Source organism: Pogona vitticeps, chromosome 1 (assembly GCF_051106095.1).
Source record: "Pogona vitticeps strain Pit_001003342236 chromosome 1, PviZW2.1, whole genome shotgun sequence".
NCBI classification, from domain to species: domain Eukaryota; kingdom Metazoa; phylum Chordata; class Lepidosauria; order Squamata; family Agamidae; genus Pogona; species Pogona vitticeps.
In genome coordinates this window covers 129,084,794-129,102,451 of record NC_135783.1, presented here as the reverse complement: position 1 = coordinate 129,102,451, position 17,658 = coordinate 129,084,794, and the positions used below count along the sequence as shown (strand labels likewise).

The 17,658-nt window shown below is 40.4% G+C and overlaps 2 protein-coding genes across 3 annotated transcripts in view; one reads left to right on the top strand and one right to left on the bottom strand.

Moving 5' to 3' along the window:
* Positions 1-4,532: 4,532 nt before the first annotated feature.
* ACP1 (acid phosphatase 1) lies at positions 4,533-14,900 on the bottom strand. Of its 2 annotated transcripts, none has more exons than XM_020782626.3 (6): positions 14,696-14,900; positions 8,189-8,262; positions 7,831-7,944; positions 6,424-6,485; positions 5,268-5,373; positions 4,533-5,153 (listed from the first exon to the last, which is right to left on the bottom strand). In XM_020782626.3, exons 1-6 carry the CDS (start codon positions 14,736-14,738, stop codon positions 5,076-5,078), a joined length of 477 nt encoding a protein of 158 aa, XP_020638285.2. In that variant the 5' UTR covers positions 14,739-14,900; the 3' UTR covers positions 4,533-5,075. The 2 variants fall into 2 exon arrangements, with proteins under 2 accessions (XP_020638285.2, XP_020638284.2); XM_020782625.3 differs by lacking the exon at positions 7,831-7,944 and adding an exon at positions 8,000-8,113 and having other exon boundaries at positions 14,696-14,893.
* A 217-nt stretch (positions 14,901-15,117) lies between these two features.
* SH3YL1 (SH3 and SYLF domain containing 1) overlaps positions 15,118-17,658 on the top strand; it is a 42,921-nt gene continuing 40,380 nt past the window's right edge. The window contains exon 1 of the mRNA XM_020782623.3: positions 15,118-15,275. Coding sequence (XP_020638282.1) covers position 15,275 — 1 coding nt within the window. The 5' untranslated portion in view covers positions 15,118-15,274. The remainder of the gene's footprint in view (positions 15,276-17,658) is intronic.

Sequence of the window (17,658 nt, the reverse complement as noted above, 5' to 3'; positions counted from 1 at the left end):
TGTTTGGCTGTGCCTGAATATTATGGTCTTGGGAAGTCCAATGCAAAGCGGTTTAGGTAACTGGTTGCTGAGCCAGAGTTTGGGAGTTCAATTCCCCACTGTTTCCTTGACAGGAGCTGGACTCGATGGTCCCTAGGGTCCCTTCCAGCTCTGCAGTTCTAAGTGGATGAGGATGATTATATATTTTTTTAAAGTGATGTGATAAACATAACAGATACAAAGGCTACTCAAGGAAATGCTTCAACAGGACTCTTGCAAATAGTTCTTTTATAATAACCACATCTCAAGTTGTTTGTCACCACCTTTAATTTTGCCACAGTCATGCTAACTATTGCTCGGATTTTTGATTTTGTCCACCACAAAACAACGACCACTGCCTTGAGCCTCAGCAAGACACATCTCAGCAGAGGAAGACAGAGAACGAGCCCGAGTCATGTGCACAAATGGTTCTTTTTTTTTCCTTTAAGGTTGCAAGGATAGAGAAAGCTCCAACCCATGTGCAGGACAATGCAAAACTATGCACGCCTCCTTTGTGTCACCCCTTCAGCTGGGAAAGTCTACTGACTCTTAGGGGCCTGGGAGAGGGAATGACCCAAGAGTGCTGTTGGATGAGATCAGACAAATCTCCATTTGGCCATGAATGTCACTGGGCGACTTTGGCCTAGTCACCACCTCTCAGCCTAACCAATCACAAATGGTCGCATGGGCTCCTTGGAGGAATGGAGAGGGAAAAAAATATGGCAAATAAGTGCATAGCTCTTTCTGCAAAGCTCATTGGCCAGCAAAACTCATTTGCTTTGAATAGCAAAGTAATGGGATTCAATGGCATACAGCCTGTGGTCACAGAGGTTTTTCATTATCATAGTTAATAGCTGCTGCTAGGCCCATCCTTGATGAATCTGCTTAACCCTGTAATAAAGCCAGTACCATATGTCACAACCCAAAACTATTCAAATTATTAATTATGCAGCTTTTTGCATGTTTTGCATCTATCACTGATCACTTCACTGAGTAACCCCCAAGAGGGTCTCTGAGGGTTCAGCACTGTGGGAGAAGAAAATAAATTATAAATAAAACAAGCCAGATCCAAAGAAAGACTCCTCAGGAGCCCTACTGAAGCCATTCCTCTTGTTGTAAAACTAACCATTCATTTCCTTACTTCAACCTGTTACTAATAGAGCAGCACCTATTATTTTGTCCCATGAGTAAGTTTACACAAGAACCTTTGATAAAGTACTGTCAACAGCTCACTGGAAATCCAAGTACTGTATAATAGGCATATTTGATCACTCTTAGCTACAAATCTGAGTTACTTCTGAAGCACTGCTGAGTAAGCCAGTTTCCTTTCCAAAGGCAAGATGCTTTCTGTATGCCTCACAGATCTGGCTTTGCTAAAGCTCCCCATCAATTTACCAGGAATGAGGCAAAAACTCCCACTCCTGACAGCACTGTTAGCTTTTCAGTACCTCTTCACAACCTTAGTTCTGTCCAAGACAAGCAGAAATGAGATCCTGAGACATCACAGATAAAAGACACACATTCCGGGTGGTCGACATAATTCATTTGTTATGAGATTGTTCCCACTGCACCACAGACTAAGCAAAATAGAGGGATTTATTCCCAAATTGGAACAAGAGATGCTCATTTGAGACTTTACTAATACTATCAGAATGTGATAGCTACCTTGGTTTTTTTTGAGGAGAAAGGCAGGGTAAAAATATTTTAAATTAAAAAAATGTAAAAATTGTTCGTCAAATCACATTAAACGGCATAAAATAGGCATTTCATAAACACGATTGGCTATACCAGCTGGTCAAGACTTGCTAGACCAAACTATTTAACCAGTTTGACTGTGCAGATGTAATCCATGAAGGTAAGACAAGCCTTGTTCATATCTTTTCCCCATCAGGAGTGTATGCTGTTGCCATGGGGCCCAGTTAATGAAAGCAATCTTAACTATATGAAACATTCAAGAACCATAACCCTTCAAGGTCAGACTACAAGGTTTTTCTCTGCCTGGAAATGTGACAGCAGCCATAAAATAACATCCCATGTTTCAGATGTGTATCTGTATTTTATGCATAATTTATTTTGAATATGTATTTAAGAAGCAACTGGCCATATCATGAAATGAAAACATAACCTGATCTTTGCACTGCTTTATTTGTCACATCACAGACATGGAGTTTAATTACTATAGCTACAATATCTTTATATACAGTATCTTTAATTACTAGTTTTAGGTCTTTATTAAAATATGAAATAGATTCCTACAGCAGTACTGGATAGATCAATGGAAATTGAAAGACACTGCCAAGAGCTATAAACCTTTTGCACTTTGTTTTATATTGTCACACAGTTGTTCAGTCTAGCCCCATATTGTCAACAATGACTAGTGCCAGTTCTCCATGATTCTGTAGAGGCAACTTTATTGTCCTACATATTCTGCAACCTTTTGCTTTCAAAAGCTCTGGAACTGAACTACAGCTCCTCCTTAACACAACAAGCTCTGATGCAATGCAAACCCCAGAGGCTTGGTCCTTAAGGAGAAACTGGAGCAAAATGTGGATCTAATCTTTTTTAAAAAAATCCTCCCCTCCAGAATCTTTACCCCTGCCATGCCTACTGGTATCTGTATTTTCTTCCCTCTACCAGACCAGTCTTTAGCCAGACATGCTTCAACATTCCTGTCTATTAGCTTCAAGAGAAATCTTATTCATGTTGCTCAGCAAAATATAGCAGCTTCACTCTTTCCTAAGGCCACGCCATGCAAGCTGTTCCTAAAGGCCATGGCTGGGTTTGTTGCAGTGCATCTGGAGGCAGGGGAAGAATTCAGTATCCTATTGTTTATGCTTACTGAGGAATACTCAAAACAGTAGCATGAATTATTCTAGGCCCCAAGGGATTATAGCAAGTTCATCTCTTCATGTGTCCAACTTCGATTTATTAATACCACTTGGTAGACGATACAGATCTTAGCAGCTTTTTAAAAAATAATACGCTGTTTTGTTTTTTAAACAGCCAGCTGTACAGCATTACACTGCATGGATTGAAGATAACCAGGAATGCCTCGCTCGCCCATTATTTACAAAACGATTATTCACGTCACTTTCCTTCAACATGCATTAATGTGTTATATCCAGCAACCCTTTACACGGAGGCACTTTGGAGTTCAACAGAAGCCTTTCGCAGATACATCTTACATCTTTCACTGCTCTCCAATATGTAATGGCTGCATGTTTCAGTGGAAAATAAGGTTTCTTTGCTTCTATTTTCAAGCAGCAATAAGGAAGGGCTTTTCAAGGGAGAGAAATGGGTAGGGAAATGAGAGACAACAACCTGACAGCATCAACTCAGAATCACATATTATCATGCCCAGATACGTTAACTTTGGCACAAGGACTTGATTTATTATCAAACCCTTGCTTCGCCTAGTAAGCCAGACCTACCAGTGTAGGCAGTGACATTGTACTCCATAGAAAAATTCCATCTGGGTTCCCTGTGTAACGCTTCACACGTCAGAATTCAGAAATGGCAGAATTCTGACAGGTGGTCCCTTCAGCACTGGGGGCAGGAGGGGGGCAAAGTGCAGTCTGTGGGGTTTTCCAGCCACTCTCTGAAATCCCTCCAAAATGTCCAGAGGCTGTAAAGGGATGTGAAGGGATCCACAGGAGACAAAACACAGCCTTCCAAATGCACCAGTTTTGGGTTTAAACAAAGATTTAAAGGACAACATGAAAACTTCTTGAAAACAATATAGTGATATAGAAAGAGTATCAGTAACTGGTGCTGCTGAAAACATCTCGACCATAAGGATGAGTTTGGCAGAGCAGGAAGAACATCATGAAGAAAACTTAGTTTCTGCATTAAAATAGCCAGAAAGGGCAGCACTGCGATGTGGCAAAGATACAGGGGCAAAAGCATAAAACATAAAACAATCCAAAAACCATAGCTGTTATCCATACAAACTAACTTGAAAACTGTAAATTGAAGAAGTTTAGTTGGAAAATTCAGCTTCTACATTTTCTCCAAACAGGAGAAAAGAAAATGTTCTTGAAACATTTGAGGATGGGGTATAAATAACACGGAGGGCGTTACTCACCTTTTAATCCCACCCTTTGGCACTCAAAACATTCTGGTCTTCAACAGAGTGTAACCAGCATTGTGTTGAAAACATAAAGTGAACGTTCTGTGCCACAGTAATAAGATTTTCATAGTTTGTATACCTTACATAATCTAAGCACATTTATGCAATTTATTCTGCTTGTGTTAGTATGGAGTAGTAGCAAGAAGCTGATGAGAACAATGAACATATTCAGCTGTCCTCAACCCTCCTGCACTTCAAACAAATAATTATAGTCTTCTAAAAGCATTATGTCAATAGCCATTGGGGCAGTATTTTTTACAAGCTAAAAATGAATTATCTAAATACTTCATCTATCAACCAAATACCATATTTTAAGCATTTCCTATATTGATGGAGAATGGTGAAATTGACACATCAGCTACTCTAAAGAGCTAGAATGCATCACTGTGACAAAAATGCATAATTTATTTATCTGCTGGTTTACACTCTTACATAATTCTTGTAAACAGCAACGAATGGATATAAAATATACCATTTTGGTACCTGAAATGATGAAATAAAACATGAAATCATACAGGTATGTTTGATGCCATTTCAATGCATAAATATAGTTTTAAGATTGATCTTAAGGGTTAGAAATTCTATTTTCAAACAGCAGTATCAGGAAAACACACAAGTATGCCATGGCTAAGAGTATATATATAGAAATTCTTATACAAAGTACATATAGCATGAACACTTTGTATCATTCACTTTTTTCTCTCTCTTAATGCCGGACATTTTTTCCTTGCATGTGCAGTACATATAATCATTTTTAAAATGACTTATCATGTATGATACATATAATAGAGGCCATATGAGACTAAAAATGTTCAAACGAAATCTATTTTACTTATGCAATATTACAATTTAATATCAATTAAGATTTTAAATTAATAATTTTACAGAATTGCTAAATATTATTTGCTCTCAGAAACAATGAACTTCATTAATGAGGCTGCTGTAAGAACTCTTTACAACATCTAAGACATTGCTGGTAAACAGTTTCAAAATCTTCATCATTCCCCTATGGGGAAAAAAGAAGAAAGATCAAATTAACCAACTGAAGTTGTAAACAGGTGCCATTATGGTATCATACAGTGATAATTTTGAGTTGAGCTAAACAGTCTAGGATACTTACATAGTATGGGTCTTCAATAATAAGCTGTTTCTGTGGATCATAGCTACCGAGGAGCTCAATCTTAGCTTTGCAGTTTTTGATTTGGTTGCTTTTTCTTTTCAGATCTCTGCATTATAAAGATCAGACAATTTTCTGGTTATGTGTGGCATTCTCCCTCCCCTTTAGCATCAGTGTGGCATAAAGAAAACCAGCTTTAACAGTGGGCTGTCCTGACTTTACAGACTGCATCAACGATACTATCTAATTCACAGCACGTACACATAGGAATGAGGCTCTGACAAAAGGCTAAATGGTTTTAATCATTTTCATTGTTGGCCTTTAACCTTTATGGCCTAAGTGTGAAACAAGGAGTATCACAGCCCAGTGATTCTGTTGGGCAACAGGGCATGCTGGCAGGGTCTCCATTAGCAGCTTCTCTTGTTGTAAAATAATCCTGACATTATTTTCATGCAGGAAGAGTAGATTACTGGTATGGAAAAAACACAACCCCACCATGTCTGCTTTCTCGCAATCACTTTTAGAAATTGATCTAGAAGAAAGCATTGTGTGAATATGCTTTAAGGATGTTAATTTCTACCATATGTAGTACATAAGCACTTTAATTCTAAAATTCAAACCACAGGAGGAAACACAGTGTTTGGGATTATTTGGTTTATCAAGAAAAAGGAAGGCAAGAAGAGACCCAGGGATAACATGCAAAATTAGGCATGCTGTGGAGAAAGCAGAGAGGCTGTTTTCTTCTCTTGTAATACTAGAATCTGGAGTCAGCTCACTAAAGCTGAGTGGTGGGAGATTTATGACAGGTAAAAGGAAGGGCATTCTCATGAAATGGCTAGTGAAACTGTGGAATTCAATGCTACAAGATGTAGTGAGGATTACCTGGATGGCTTTAAAAGGGATACAAATTAATGGAGGTTGGAGCACTGATGGCCACCAATCAGGACTGCTGCATATAATCTCTACTGCCAGGTGCAGCACAACTATATGAGTTGCTGGTGAAGGAGAAACGAAGAATACAATTGCAATATTGGTCATGCCAGCAGGCTCCCATAACCAAGCAGAATGTTGCACTAGAGAAGACTTTGGTTCAATCCAGCATGGCACATTTCATTTTTTAAATAACAGGTACCAAAAAGCACATTTTCCCACAACTTACCGGAGGTTGCTTTCATCCATGCACAGCATATAATCAAACGTCAAGAAATCATCTTTTGTAACCTAAGACCCAACAAAAATGTTTGGACAGAGTTTAGTAGTTGAGATTCATGTCATCTACATGCAATATTAATACACTGCTAAGTAACAATTTTACTGTTACAATTGCACAACTGTAAGTTGACATTAGATTCTTAAGCAGAAATAGAATTGCAGTCTAAAACTTTAAAAGCGTTTCTATGATACACAAGAAGCTGCTTTTGAAATTTATATATTTTTTATTTTAATCTGTTTTAAAAGTTCATGCATCTAAAAACCCGGGTTTTTTTAATGTAAACCTGTAGTAGTTCTTATATTCTTAACTTAAAATGATTTATATCTTCAGTAAATAGGCTTGGGTCCTCTGCATGTATGGAAAAAATATGAATGTGTCATAATAAAGCAATCTGGAAATTGCACAAGGCTCCTTGTATTTCGTTTCAGTTATCACAGTCCTGAGCAGGAAAGGTTTGAGTGATCAATTCTTTATTAACACACACTTACACACCAATCCAGTGTGGCAACATTACACCCCAAAGCAAAACCAGAAATTCATGCCTATTTACATAAAAACCCTTTTGGAGGTAAAACAAGGCACAGGGACTACCCTCGTTTTAAAGGAGAATTATAACTTTTGGAGGGCTCAAGAATGGCAAACTATGAATGCAACAAGTGATATATACTTTGTACATTGCAAATGTCACAGAGATAAAGACATTAGGCATAGCCTGACTAAAGAACATGAGAAAAAATTACGAAGAATGACTAAATTACACATACTGTACGTTTTTTAACCGAGACCTTTCTGTGAATATCTTTGTATGGCATCCCTTTCTCATCCCCCTCCCTTTGAATCCTGAAGTTGCCTAGGGATAAATCCTGAGCTCTTGTAACAAGACAATCTTCAGCCTCCTCTTAAAGGATAGGAGGGAGGGGGGCTGACACACTTCTACCAAGAGCCCATTCCATTAGGATGGGGCCACGGCTGAGAAGGCACTATTTTTGGTGAGAGTCTTTTTGTTTTTTGTGCCTCTCGGCGTGACAACCCAAAGAAGTACAGTCTGAGAAAAACAGATGGTATGGGCTGATGTTCTGAGGGAGAGACGTTCTGACATACTGTATAATGGGGCCCCAAACTGTTAAGGGCTTTCTATACAAGAACTATACACTTGAACTTGGCCTAGAAGGCAAGAAGTCAATACAGGTGAACCAGAACTGGTGAGATGTAGTCAAATTTATTCAGACCCAACACCAGTCTGGCTGCCACGTATTTTGTTCATTTACTTACCTAACATAATCATTATTAACTGGTGGGGGAAATGATACACTTTCAAGTTTTCTGAAAAACATTTCAACAGATTCTTTCTACCTGTCGTGCTTTATGGGCCGCCTCAATGCCATGATTTCTCAGACAGCTTAGAGCCCTTGCGTCTGGACAGCGTCCCACATTCCAGTCAGAAACAGCAGCGCTGTCTATCATCCACTGTGAATAAGAACATAAATGCATATGCACATTTACTGAAAGATGGGTACAGTACCTGCCTGGCAATATGATTCATGATAACGCCATGTTTCCTCATGCAATTCTGGCCTCGATAATCTGGAGGATTTCCTATTTCATATGTGGATGTTGCTGCACTGTCTATCCTCCACTACAGGAAAACAAAACACAATTTTTATGTGATACTAACAAAAAAGATGGCATCAGTAACTGAAATGAAAATTACCTTGTTTTCAATGTTCTCGTCAGTTACAAGTTTTCTAAAAACAGCTTCTGCTATGGGAGATCGGCAAATGTTCCCTGTAGAAATAAAGATTCAGTCCAATTACTCTAAGGTACAATTTCAAACATATATATTCCTAACTGGAAAACTCCATGTGGTCACAAAGTCAATGCAGATAGGTGCAAGTGATGGAATGCAGGCCTCTCTGGCTTAAACCAAAGTGGTGGGGGTGAGTCAAATTGTCTTCCTTCTCATTCTTAGTTCTTGGCTCACTCTCTGACAAGAACAGATTGGGACAATCGGAGAGCAAGCCGGTTCCCCGACCCCATGCAGTTTTATAGTTGTATTGGCTCCCTGCTTTTACTCTTCTTGCTTGTGAGTAGATTACTGGTCCCTAATGCGTCACCTTGTGATTCAAGGGAGCCAGTCACCTTAATAAACTCTCTGCTCACTGAGTCTGCCTCCCACTGTTTCTCTCTTTGTTTGCTTGCCTGTCTTTTTCCACGACTCTTGTCAGAGGCCCTCTCACCAAACAGAGCTTTAGTGAGGAGGCACTGATCTGAATCCCATGGTGTAACATACAAGGAATTTATGGTGCTATGGTAGACAGATCATATTTTACTGAAAGAATGGAATAGGAACATGTATAAAATAAAATATAAATCAAAATTAACTGCTTAAGAAATAAAAATGGCATATTGAGCAGCATTCATAAAAAAGAAAAGCTATGATGCCTTCTGTTTATATAGTTTCTTTTCCATATGCCCTCAAAATAAACAGCTTAAGCTACCTATGTCACTGAAGTACATTGGACTTTCAAGTCTCAGAACTGCTAAGTCAGACATACGATAGCCTTCAAGGTATACTTCCAAACTCTGAAGTAACTGCATACCCGTGACCGAAAATGAATTTACAGCACAATGAATCTCAGTAAATATGGTGCAGCTATGTTATTGTGCAGCATAACCAATCAACATTCTACAAGGCAATTCTAGATATGGAAATAGCACAAACAAAAATGTGTAACTTTGAATCAGCACCAATTTGGGCATAAATATAACAATTGTCTGCTCTTGCTGTGTGCCAAATGTGGGAAAGTTTGGACAAACAGTTTTTGAGTTATGATTTCTTTAAAAGAAAAACTGTTCCCCCATTCAGAAACAGACAACACTGAAGGAACCACGATTTAAAATAGTTCATATAAACTGAAAATACCAATCTTGCTTATCTTGAAAAAGAATGGTTGGTCCCACCTGTTTTTTTTTTAAATGTGGAAAGAATTCAGACTGCAGGAGTTGAAATATTGATCTTCAAAAGAGGCCTTTCAAATGGGAAAAACAGTGACTTTATTATAAACTGAGCATGCACGGTACAGGTTTCCCAGGCAGATAGTACAATGTAACATATGGAGAATTACAGTCAACAAAAGTTCACAGCTATTATGGGAGGAATTAAAAAAAGAGAGGGGTGCTTTAAATCTTCCAGAAAGGGGACATGTATCTTCAGGGAAATAGCATGCAATTTTATAAGGCATATTCAAAGTATGTTCACTACCAGCACAGCTGCTAGTGGTGAAGGCTTCTGGGAATTTTAGTCCAGGAACATTTGGGGAACGAAGGTTGGGAACCACTATGCTAGACACTGGGTGCTAGCACAATGATGAATTTAGAACATAACATCATTCTATGTTCCTTAGCACCATTACTTTTTTTCCATTTCCTTTTTGACATGTAATGTATGCTACTTGCTGTACAGAGCACAAGGGATTCACAGACAGATAATTCTTCAAGTATTAAGTAGCTTATGGTCTGCTATGTAAAGAATATCTAGTGCTCCTATTACAAACAGAAAGCAGATGGTACAGATATTTGACCAGTGTTATATTTCAAAACCAATTTAAAAATCAAAAGTTCAGTGTAACATGTACTCTCCTGCATTTCACAGATAAGAGATATTTTCTAAGAGCCCCATTCTCACCAGAAATCATGACTTCAATCTAGTGCCCACTCCACCTCACCTCAACATGCTACAGGTGCCCAGATACAGACCACACTAGCACCAACTGCCCAAACTGCTGAGAAATAATTATTGTGCTTGTAGTATGCTGCCCAACTGCTTTCATTTGGCTCTTCCTGCAACTTAGTGATGGAAGTCTACCAGAACGTAAACGCTTAGTAATGCATTCAAACTAGATTTTTAAATCTGTGCTCTTACTTGCTAACAAGCCTAGATCCATAAATGAACTTCAAACATCAAACTCTCGCTTATTAGAGAAAAGACAAATAAAGGAATCTTAGTGTAGATGAGTACTGGTCAACATCAAAAAGTCAACGAGCCAGCAACTCTGGTTTAGCTCATACAACCTTTATGTACCTTTTTATGTTGCAACAGCATATAACCTGCAGTGGCTTCAGAAGCAGGTCATGTTTGTACAAAGACCGTGGCAGTTTGCTTTTAAGAATATTTGGTTTCAGTACACCTTATCAGACTTATAGAATAGTTACAAATCAAACATGTGCAGTAACATAATTTAGAACAGAGATGAGAATGAACTGCCAAAATGGAATACTGTGTTTTGTTCCAGATTAAACATGGGGATGGATTTTTAAAAATTGATATATACATAAGAAATTGCGGATTCATCCCTTTGTATTTGCCAATTTGCCAGAGGGCTGTAATGGGGGCACTGGACAACTGGCACTTTGCCATATAGGGCACCAAATTTAGAGCACATGCACCTTCCCCCCCAGACTTCTGAGATTGGTTCAGCAGCCAAATCTACTACCATATGAAAAGGCAGTGGTAGATCAGGCTTCCAGGATTAACTATTTTCAGCAGGTTATGCAGCCAGTCGACCAGGCTGCTACAGAAGAGCAGAGGAAAGGTGGTTGGTATACTAAGCCCCACTGAGGTAGTTGGCACCAGGTCTATTCAGAGCTCAATAGACCAGGTTTCTGGCATTGTGTGGGCAGTATAACGTCATCTCATTAATATTGATGCCATGTTAAACAAAATTAACAGCTGGTTGGATAGCTCAGTGGTTTAGGTGCCTGGCTGTGGAGCCAGAGGTTGGGAGACTGATGTCCCCACTGTGCCTCCTGGGAGAAGAATCAGCCTGTGGGGCCTTGGGCAAGCTGCATAGTCCCAGAAAAAGGGAATGGTAAACAATGTCTGTATATTCACTAGAAAACTCTGAAAATGGTTGCCAGTAGGTGAAATGAATTTGATGGTATGTAATTGTTATTAAAAGCAATATAAAACACACATTTCATTTGTTTCTCTGTAGCTCTGACAATGCTGCTGATCCTTTGTGGGGAGATGCTGGCAAGGTGTTCGGTGCTGTACTTACCTCTTGTATAATTTTCACATTATGAATTACAAAACTTTTTTATGGACACATTTTGTGCTGCTTCCTTTGGGTGTCAAAATTACTAGCTACAGATTCACTTCCACATGGGATTAAACTGCAGGCTACATGTTGTTCCCCCAGCAAGCTGTGTACTCAGTTTACCGATTCTGGAAGGATGGAAGGTTGAGTCAACCTAGAGCCAGCTATCTGAGCCCAGATACACAGGCCATGAGCAGAGTCTTTGTTACACTACTGCAATTTAACCATTGTGCCACAAGGCACTTTGATCTACCTCACTTTTTCATCTATCTGTCCCAAGAAGGCTGCTAAATTCCTGACTTTGTGGTCTAAACGAAGTTTGGACCTAGATGAATGATCATCTCCTGGAGGAATGTTTTCACTTATAAGAAATTAACTGCTAAAATGCAATTCCAAGCCCTGCTTATATTCCTGCATCTAACACATGTATGTTGTTGGACTCAAGGGTGACAGCTTAAAAGGCTGTTTTGCATGAGAATCCCACAAGCTCTATTATTAAAGGAAACGTCATAATTCTAAGGATTTTATTTGGGCGGCTGTAACTGTCGTTTTACCATGCCTTATGCTCTTTGATTAATGGGATCAAAGCCAGTTAATGTTTTTGCTATCTGCCACTTTACTAATTTTATTGTAATTTTTTTATTTTTATTTTTAATTGTATTGTATTTTCCAAGGAGTCTTCTCTTCTCATGAGATGGCCAAGGTATGGGAGCCTCAGCTTCAGGATCTGTCCTTCCAGTGAGCACTCAGGTTTGAGTTCCTTTAGAATTGATAGGTTTGTTCTCCTTGCAGTCCAGGGGACTCTCAAGAGCCTCCTCCAGCACAATTCAAAGGCATCAGCTTTCTTTATGGTCCAGCTCTCATTTCCATACATCACTACAGGAAAACCATAGCTTTGACTATTCAGACTTTTGTTGGCAAGGTGATGTCTTTGCTTCAACCAACATGACTTTGACACAACTCTGGGAGGCAGTGGAAGATAGGAAGGCCTGGCGTGCTCTGGTCCATGGGATCACAAAGAGTCAGACACAACTAAACAACTAGATGACGATGTTGTATTTTAAGTGTTGTAAACTGTTCAATTTATAATTATGTAGGTTACCTTGTAAACAATGCTAAGAAGCATTTATTGGGCAATTATTATTGATATGCAGAGCACAGCATCTGTTCCTCTACAGACTGGTTTTGAAAACCTCATTTTGTAAAATAAATTCTCTCTGCGTTCTTTTGCCATTATTTCAATTGGAATGCAGCCTTTTAAGAGACAATGTGGTGCAGTAGTCAGAATACTAGACTAGGATGTCACTGAGGGGCATGGGCTGATCACATTCCCACACACATTCATCTGCCCCCACAAAGTTGTTGTGAGGTTAAAGTGGTGAATGGATGAGCCCAGGACATTGCCTTGAGCATACTGGAGGAAAAATGGAATAAAAACATAATAAATAATGGCAATAATATAGTAGTATTAAAGGTCTAAGAACTGTCAGTACAAAGAAATTGTAGTTTTAAACAATAAACAAAACAAACATAGAGTAAGAAACAAATACTTTACAAGAGCAGACGACATTTATCCAAGTCAGTCCATATTGTTTTGGGACTTAGAACCCAGGAATAATTTTTCACAGACAAGGCTACAAAATCAGGAAACCGTATTTGCATGAACGGGATCCAATACATCGACTTTCACTATTTGCTTCAGGATGGAAAGTAATTTCCTAGAGGAACCACTGAATTTAGAGCCAAACTAAAAAGAAATGTCTGTTTTATATCAGTTTGGAACAGGACGTGGGGAGCAGGTGCTAGTCCCCCTCTATTCAGCACTGTTTAGGCCTCACCTTGAGTATTTTGTCCAGTTCTGGACACCACGCTTCAAGAAGGTGGAACTTCAAGAAGGATGCTAACAAACTAGAACAAGTTCAGAGGAGGGCAAAAAGGATGATCAGGGCAATGGAAACCCAGCCCTATGGGGAAAGGCTGAAAGAATTGGGCATGTTTAGCCTTGAGAAAAGAAGACTGAGGGGGTGATATGATAGCACTTTTCAAATATTTGAAAGGCTGTCATACAGAGAAGGGGCAGGGTCTCTTCTCGATTATCCCAGAGTGCAGGACACACAAGAATGGGCTCAAGTTAAAGGAAGCCAGGTTTCACTTGAATATCAGGAAAAACTTCCTAACTGTTAGAGCAGTACAACAGTGGAACCAGTTACCTCAGGAGTTGGTGAGTGCTCCAACACTGGAGGCATTGAAGAAAAACTGAGATAATCACCTGGCAGATCTGCTTTGATTGTATTCCTGCACTGAACAGGGGATTGGACTTGATGGCCTTGTACGGCCCTTCCAACTTCACTTTCTATGAAAACAGAATGCCTGCAAGTCCTGACTTTATTACCAGAATCAGCAGCAACAAGCACCACAAAATTAACCAGAGGAGAGATTTCACCGAATTAATAATCAAGATTTCCCAGTGATGATGTTGGGGTGGGGAGTGGGGAGGGGAAGAATTAAACACAGAGTGTTTCTATCTGACTGGTCCTACAAGGTGACTCAAGCTGCCTAAGGCAAAATACTGGCAGGCAGAGGAAGCAGCAGCATCTTCTCCAGACTGCCCCCCCACATCTTTCTCTGGGACTGATAAACATTCGCCCCCTTCCCAATTCAGGTGGGAGATGAACCCCTTCTCCCAAACGACGGCAACAAAGGGCAAAGGACGGCGGCTGCTGCTGCCGCCAGAGAGGAGGGCAAAAGATGCGGTCCAGGCAGTCGGAAAAAAAGACCCGCTGCCTGAGAGCGAAAGGCTAAAGCTCCTGCATCGGGCAGAAGAAAAGGGGAAATGGTGGATGAGTGAAGAAAGGGAGGTGGGAGAAGGGAGGAGAGCAGCCATGTTAGCAACCCTAGATGGATACTCGGGGGGGGGAGCGCCACGTAAGTAATCTGGTCCTTTTGAAACAAGGGACGAGGGAGAAGCAAGAACTGCGCCGTCTTTTTCTTTCTTTCTTTCTTTCTTTCTTTCTTTCTTTCTTTCTTTCTTTCTTTCTTTCCTCTCTCTCTCCCGGGACACTCTGAGCCCCCTTTCAACCAGTCTCTTCCCCCCCCCGTCCTTCCCCGCAAGCCCCACTCACCCAAGCACACGAAGAGAACAGACTTGACTTCCCCAGACGCCATGTTGGCAGCTAAGCCCGGCAAAGAAAGACAGACAGACAGACACAGAAAGAGAGAAAGGAAGAGAAAGCACCGCGGCGGGCGCGCCAAAGCCAGTTGAGTGGCTGTCGTGAACGTCCCTTCCTTGCTTTACGACGCCAAGCAGGACCCCGAAAGAGCGTCCTAAGCCCTTGCCTGTACAAAAGGGGGCCTAGGCGGTCGGCCCTTCTAGGATATAAGTGGAATTTCTCAGATTATTTTTTTTAAAAAAATAGGATATTCGGGAGGAGCATGTTCCCCTTGGGCGCTCCGTTTCTTGGCGCGGGGGGTTATGTGAGCATTGGCCGTCAGGCACTGGGGTAGCCAGCTGCGCCCCTCCCCAGTGCACCTGCTCCAGGTGAGCGGCGCCGGGCAGCTGCCTTTCTCAGGCGTGGCCTTTGATGGGGAAATGCGGCCGGAGCGTCCCGCGCCAGTGGACCTGCTGAGCGGCGGCCGGGGTTGTGGGGGGAGAGGCTGTTTCAGCGGAGGCTGGCGGGTGTGCGGGTCGGCGCCAGGGAAGGAGTAAGTATGCCCCAGGGGAGGATGCTGAGCTGGGTCTGAAGGGGAAATTACTTGTTAAAAACAACAACAACTAACCCGATTTTTTGAAAATGTACACAGTATGGGTACTGCCGCCATCCCTCCTCCATCCTGCTCCACGAATTGTTGCCCATTTAGGGTGTTGTTGTTGTTGTTCAATTACTGAATTGAAGAATTATCTTCCAGGCTGGGAAATGTTGAGAGCTTTTTGATCACAGGCAAACTTGCTTCCTAATTAATGTGGCCCTCTGAGAGTTAAGTGACTCTTAACAATATACTCCCCCTGTCCAGTGGTTAGAAAGCATGTTTCTTTTTCTGTTGCGTACTTGTTTAGCTTTTCAGCCTCTTACAGATGTATGCGGGGGGGGGGGAGTCAGTCCAAGTTATTCAACAAGTAAGCATTTTATTCATAAATTCATGAGAAAGATATATTCATCTTTCTCTATTTGTGTGTGTGTGTGTGTGTGTGTGTGTATAGAAGCCCACGCACACACACCTCACTCTAATTTCTGTTAATTATTCAGCTGTTACTCAGTTGTTGTTAACAGTGTTGAGAATATGTTTACCCCTTTCTCCCTAAAATCAAATTTGCTTAACTTTATTTAAATAGTTCCCAGCTTTTTCTGTGACAGAAACCCCCTTCCAAATTGATAGAATATAAATGGCCTTATGTAAACACATGTTTAAATGGACCTTCAAAATAATGTTTAATAATTTTATACATTTGAGGAGATTGCGTGGATTACTTTACAGTAATGCTGCAATCTACATCAGTATTATTCTTACTTTCCAGATGGGGAACTGAGAATAATGGCATGCTTAAGACCACCTTATGAGTTTGTAACACAGATGGAATCTGAAGGGATGGTTTCTTGATTCTTGATATTAACCCTCAACAGCTGCCATAATTCTTCTTTGGAAAGTTACTTTCACTCTGCTGTTCAAACTGGAATGTATTTATACAAGTCATAATACTGTACAAATAAGAATATTTTAAGTCTTATCAGCAGCACTTATCAGTTATACTCACTGAAGTTATATGGGAGTTGCTAAGGCAAATATATTGGTTGTGTCATTGTTTTCTGCATTAGGAGATGATGAAACCATCTCCTAAAGTGCATACAATCCGTAAAGCAATTCACTCAAACTGGAGATTCAAGATAGCATATTAGGTCAAACCTTTGTTCTTAAGGTTCTTGTCCCACTTCTCTTTCACTCTTGTTACAATGCTTTTTTAAAGTGGTTCTGTGATATACTCTGTTATAATTTAAACCAAATGTTCTATATTTGTGTCTTTATAAGCAAAATAGACACACTGTTAATTAGGTTCATTGCAGACTGCACATTAAAAACTGCCTTATGCTGAGTCAGATCCTTGGTCCCTCTGCCCCAATATTGCCAGCTCTGACAGTAGCTCTCCCAAGATTTCATGTTAGATTCTTTTCTAGGCCTGCCTGGAATTGCTAGGCTTTGAATCCAGTGTGTTCTGCATAAAACACATTTGCTCTGTCTTGGAGCTGCAGCAATTCCTAGTGATTCCTGTACACTACAGTACTAAGAAGGCCTGGCTCTTCTTAGCTGAAGGCAGGCAAGACTGGGCATGTACTGGGTGGTGCATTTCTAAATGGCCACCACAATCTGGTATGTTTTGGTAGATGAAAAAGGCAAAAGCGTTGATAATAATCTTAGAACTGCAAAGTTGGAAGAGACACTATGGATCACCAAGTCCAGCCCTTGTCAAGGAGGCACAGTAAGGAATCAAACTCCCAACCTCTGGCTCCACAGTCAGGTACTTAAACCACTGAGCTATCCAGCAGTTATGATGATTTTAGCATAGTGGCTGTTCCTGCACTACACAGGTTCATGCTTTTCAAAGAGTTGAGTTTGTAACTAGGATGAGTTTCAGGGCTCCCCACCACCATTTTATGTTCAGGTAATGGCTGTGAGAAGCAATGCATTTCATATCCTGATGCTAATAGATGGATTACATCCTTTCTCTTGAATGTACGTGTTGTTACCATCAGCCATGTTTTGGTAATTTCATTGGATCTCTGCTATGTGAGGCTGCTTTTGAAAATGATTCAGGCTTTCCGTATGTTGCAGAATTTTGTGTCATACCTTTAGCATGTGGAGGTTATGAAGACTATATTCCTTTCTGGGATGCACTGGATGCCTGTTAGTTTCCAGGCATAATTCATGGTACTAGTTTTAACATTAAGGTTCTCAATCGCCATGAGTATCTGCTGTAGCTCTTATTTCACTTGTTTCTTATCTGCAGATAATGGTTAGCAAAATGTGTTTAGGGTTGAGTGCTGAGAATTTGGGATGACCCCTCACTGGCACTCCTCTGCTCAGAGCGCATCAC